General features: G+C 45.0%; 1 protein-coding gene across 2 annotated transcripts in view; it reads right to left on the bottom strand.

Moving 5' to 3' along the window:
* Positions 1-44: 44 nt before the first annotated feature.
* LOC107750196 (ras association domain-containing protein 6-like) overlaps positions 45-5,516 on the bottom strand; it is a 12,734-nt gene continuing 7,262 nt past the window's right edge. For both annotated transcript variants that reach the window (XM_016565486.1, XM_016565481.1), the window contains exons 7-11: positions 1,267-1,368; positions 1,086-1,137; positions 703-821; positions 518-615; positions 45-391 (exon numbers count right to left, since the gene is read on the bottom strand). In XM_016565486.1, coding sequence (XP_016420972.1) covers positions 316-391; positions 518-615; positions 703-821; positions 1,086-1,137; positions 1,267-1,368 — 447 coding nt within the window. In that variant the 3' untranslated portion in view covers positions 45-315. The remainder of the gene's footprint in view (positions 392-517; positions 616-702; positions 822-1,085; positions 1,138-1,266; positions 1,369-5,516) is intronic.

Consider the following 5,516-nt stretch of genomic DNA (forward strand, 5'->3'; position numbering starts at 1 on the left):
TATATAGGAATAGAGCAACAGTTAATTCACAAATAAACTGCAAATCAAATATCAGTATTTTAGTTGGTTTCTCACATGATAAATATCGTAATTACATTTATGTGAAAACTATTTTACATTATAGACATTATAACCACAAACTTCACAGTAAAGCTATGCACGGAAAGTCACATATGCACTTTTGAACATCTCGCACTCCTGATTCCTGGCTTGTAGTCCTGAAGGCTCACTTTCCATTTAATTTTCCATTTCTCTTTTTACTCTGTGGTTGACGTCACAACAGTTGGAAACAGTTTCCTGTTGCCAAGACTTCATTTATACAGTTGTCTCTGTTTTAAACGGCATCTTTTTTTTCAAGCACTGCAACAAGACACTCCGTTCCTTTTGATATCTATATATGAAAAAAAAAATAAAAAAATACATGAAAGCCTTTCAACTAACACAATTTTTCATCTGTGTTAATATATTAGAACAAATGCATTAATTGCCAAAAACATGTTTTGTTTTTCAGACTTACTTTGCGATTATTCTTTGTACTTCTTGGTTCTCTTGCTCCTCCAGCTTCTGCAGAATTACCTTCAAAATGGGCATCTCTAAATTGAGGTACTGAGCTACCTATTAAAACCAGTGGAAATGAGACACAAATTGAGTTTTATTTGAGTAGGAAACACATTTCTGTAATGTCTGAAGTGCTAGACTTACATCAAGGCTAATTTCCTGTTCATCTGCATCCATGAGGAATATTTTCATGATGCTGTTTGATGGTCCCTGTAGAAGACGTTCCCACAGTGGCAGGTCTGAACTGCTCAACCTTCGCTTTTCTATGAACAATGGATATAATGATCAGAAATGTGACTCTGGAATTAAACTTCAGCAAAGTTAAAGCTCTAGGATGCGAATCTTGGAACAAAAGTTACTAAATGATGGAATAATGTACACACACACAAAAAAATAGTACTTAAGCTTGAAAATGAAACTATTCTTGCAATCAGAACTGAATTAAGCTTTAAGCTATTTTATCCACATATGTTTTGGAATTAACTGAGGGTGAAAATACATAAAACAGAATCAGCAATTCTACATACCTCCACTTTGATGAATGCAGTACAGGGCAAATTCATTTGGAGTGTTTTCTATCTGCATTAAAAAAGTAAACGGTGAATTTTTCTATCAAAATTGAGGGTGGAAATAATCCGTGAATAAAACAGATACATAAAATCCTATAAAATCCTAAATATATATTGAATTGTAAGTAATAACACCTACTTTAAATTTTTGAAGCAGCTGTGTAATGACCTCTTGTGTTGTCATCTTGCTGTTAATGTGCACATTTGTGGTGGCGCCAAATGATGGCGTGAAAACAGATGTCTACAAAAACAAAATGACTCAGTAAACTATAAAAGAGACTCATAAAACTAATGTAATAACTTCAGTCCCCATTCACATAGCTGTATTCATTGCTTGAAAAAAATGACCAACAAAGTGTTCAGAATTTCCCCTTTTGTATTGCAAAAAAAAGTAAGTTTGAACATGAGGGTGAATTAATGATGATTGATGGGTGAACTTTAAAGAGCTTGTTCTGCCTTACATAACCCTAAAAGTCACAGTTCTAATAGTTTAGCTACTATACAAAGGGCCAGCTTTAGCCTACTAACAGCTTGCGCCAAGGCAAACTGTCTTTTGGCGGTTATATGTAGGCTATATTACTCAGGATTCACTAAAGACGCTCAGTGAAGAATTGGCGCTGAAAAGGCATGGGCAGTTATTTTTGCACCTGACCTTATTGAATATGCATTTCTAGGAGTTTCCCTTTCAGAAGCAAAATTTATGGGAGGAGAGTATTAAAATGAATCACGCATCGGATTTACTAACGTTTGTTCACGGCAAATTACTGGTATTTGCACCATTATTTAAAACTATTTTGCGCCTGTGTCGTAAGTAGATCACCTGTGCCTGATGCGCATCTCCTAATGAGGCTCTGCTTATTTGCGACTAAGCTAATTTGTGCTGCGCTTGGTATATTGCGTTGGTCGATATGTAAATGAGACGTTGCGTCTGTGTTCTTTAATTCGCGTTTTGTCAGTAAATCACCTACAGAAATTTCCACGCCCATCTGCGCTGTTTTCGAATTGCGCTCTCGCGCTAATTCACCCTGTTTAGAAAATCTGGGACAAAGAGTTTTAATTATACATGTTGCGAGTCAGGTCTCAATGCATTTCGCTTTATTTAAATGACGTGACCCGTGGTCAAGGTTGTCAGGTCTGCGAAACAAAACCAGCCCAATTGCTATTAAAAACTAACCCAAAACTAGCCCAACTGCGTTTTTTCCCCGCGGGCTAAAAACCCGAGGCAACATTGTAAAAGTAGCCTAATTACAAAGTAAAACCACGGATTTAGCAACCCCGCTGGCTTCACTAAAGGATACATGTCAGATACATACGCGTAGTGTAGTTTGCTTATGCAAAGAACGAAAATATGAAGAACTGTAATTTACCAGTGGAGACAACAGGGAATCACTACCTCTATCATGGCAGAAGAAGCATAAAAGCTTTGAAGCCAGAAGACGAAAATCTGAGTGCAAGCATTGGGCTGACATGCACAAGGTGGATAAAGATTTCATGACGGAGAAAAAATCCTGAGCAATGACACCCAAGTTGCTTCGTTGTTGTTGGCCAGGTAAGGGAATTCCCCTTTAATTAGGCCTTGTATAAACCACTCTACAAAATTTACTAGTATTAGATTTACTTAAAATTTTCATAAAAAAACGTCTCAGGTTACGTATGTAACCATGGTTCCCTGAGAAGGGAATGAGACACTGCGTCCTCTAGGGGTCGCTATGGGGAACGCCTTCAGCGTGACCGGTGTCTGATGCATACATCTAAACACGACAATAACATTGGCCCGTGACAGCCCGTGACGTCATCACCCGGCACAACCATAGTATAAAAGGCCGCCGGGAGAACATCCGCTTCTTCGTCTGAAGTTTACGTTTGAAGCATGGCAAGGGAACTAGAGGACGCAGTGTCTTTGAACTGCGTCCTCTAGGGGTCGCTATGGTGAACGGTATAGTCACGCCGCCATGCTGAGGGGAGTGCATGCCAGAAACCATGGCGAGCACTAAGTACCAACTCTACCATAGCCATGGGAGTTGCCCCAAAGGACATCTTGACGGCTGTCAGTGACATTAACCCCTTCGGCCAAGGGTCTGAGCTGCATACCCTAAGAAACTTACCTGTTAAGAGCTGGACTAGGAAGCCCAAGCCTAGGGCAGAGCTCAAGGCTTGGAATCAGAAGAAAGTCCACAAATCCACAATGTGGATTTTAGAAAGTGCACAGAAGCTCAGCGTGTGCACTTACCATAGCGTGGATTTAGAAACACCGTTGCTTAAGGGGTAACCGAGGCTGTATTAAACCAGCCTAGGGGCCCTACGTGACTGTGGTATGCTCACAGAACAGAATCCGAAGCATCTGCTCACAGATGCCCAGATAGGGAGTGGCGCGCTTGCAAGAGGCCCTTCATGGTGAGGGGAGCAGAGCTAGCTCACTTAACAAGCAACCCGCCAGGGAGGCAGGAGATGGTCCAGCCGCCTGGCATGATTGCTATCCGGAGCTCAAAAGAGCGGAGGCCCAACTTCAAAAATAGAAGGGGGACTCGAATGCTCAGCTCGAGAGGGGCGTGGTCATGAAACTCCCAAGGGCACTGCTAAGCTCGACCCACAAGGAAAGCGGCTCAACAGGGAGGCGGAGAGAGGCCTAACAACCTGAGGCTGCTACTCAATGGAGCTCAAACGAGCGGAGGACTCGATGAGAGAAGTCCACAGATGCTCAATCGGGAGCGGCAGGCTCAAAGACAACCCTCCGGAGTGAGGGGAGCACTGCCTGGCTTGACCCAAATAGAGGCAGCTTATCAGGGACGCAGCAAGCGGCCCAACTACCTGATGTCACTGCCACGGAGCTCAAGAGCGGAGGGTTCAACCCCTAGCGAGGAGAGAGAGGAACCCAGCTTGACTGAAGCGATCAATACCCCATGGTCAGAGGACCTAACTTTGAAGTCGAGAGGAGGACTCACCCAGTCTGCCCAGGACCAGCGAGCTCAAGGGGACCCTCCTGCAGTGAGGGGAGCACAGCCATGTCCAGGGAAGAAGAAAGATCGCAAATGGAACATCATAAATGGGATCCTGCTAGAAGGGGATCACACATTTCTAAAGGGAACAACAGGGTCCCAGCATAGAGGCAACTGACCAAGGAGGTGACAGAAACGGGCCTAACACTCAGTTTTGTTGCAAATGAAGTTTTTCGGGAGCAGCGCTCTCGGCTCTCAAGCTGAGGCGGGCCCTTACAGCACATACTGGGAGCGACTCATAGCTAACCCTCACAGTGAGGGGAGCACTTCTCGACTCGACTAGAAGGAGGCGCTACATTAGAAGGGGTAACCCAGCAGGGCCCAATAAGAGACAGTCCACTGGTGCAGCTGGACACGGTCTCATGCTCTCTATCTCAATAGAGAGCATGGGTCCCGTATAAACAGACCCGATAGAATCTGAAGAAATAGCCGGACCAAATAACCATTCATGCGTACAGAGCTTACTGCTCCTCAGAGCTGAAGCATTCAAGAGGGTTTTCCGCAGAAACACAAATCCCTCTTACCTCAGGGAATGCAGTGTACTCAAGCCCACTCCGCAGAGGGGCGATTACTGGTTCAACCATAAGGGCAGTGAGACAGGGAGGACCCACGGGCCTGACCGTCTATGGAGTGTTGAGCTCCTCAACGCCTCAGCGAGAGGAGCTCTAGCTCAGAGAACGTGCATGATGGTTAAGGAAAGACTAAAATCTCAGGAGACCCCTCAGGGTGAGAAAGGAGAAGCGCACCCTGGCCAGAGGACAGGGAACATGTCACGAAGCATGTACTCAGAAGAGTACTAGCCCACGAAAAGGACCTGCAGGTTCTGAGGTTGCAGCGTTATACTGGGGACCTGATGCTGGGAGGCTTCCGCAGAAGCCCAGGCTCTGTGTCCAAGCCGAAGATGAGGGCTATCACCAGCCTGGATCCAGTACCGATGAGTGAAACCATCACTGTAATCGGTCAACAGCAGGATGTCCTGACTTAACAGGGGGGTGAAACCTAAAAGTCAGAAAACAGAACAGGTCAGAGTAGCACTGCAGAAAAAGGTTAGTATCGGATGCACAAGAACTAGCAGTAGAGTAGATTAAATGGATCGTACTCACCAATGACACCCTTAGACTCATTCCCCTTTTGAGCCCTACCCGCAGGCGGGGAAGGGGTGCGAGGCACAACACTAGTCTCCTGAGCCGGCCTTTGATCCTTAGATCGAGACGGGCCAGGACCCCTTTGTTCGGGCTCAGACCTGGACCTTCGTGGAATTAAGGATTTAAAGGTAGCCGAGCGCGTCTTGGCCTCCTTAAACTTCTCGACCACCGTCTCGACGGAAGTGCCGAAAAGCTCAGAAGGGGAAACTGACGCATCAAGCAGAAAGCCCTTCTCTTTCGACCCGATA

This window comes from Sinocyclocheilus rhinocerous, unplaced genomic scaffold, assembly GCF_001515625.1.
Source record: "Sinocyclocheilus rhinocerous isolate Xijiao unplaced genomic scaffold, SAMN03320098_v1.1 scaffold4841, whole genome shotgun sequence".
NCBI lineage: Eukaryota > Metazoa > Chordata > Actinopteri > Cypriniformes > Cyprinidae > Sinocyclocheilus > Sinocyclocheilus rhinocerous.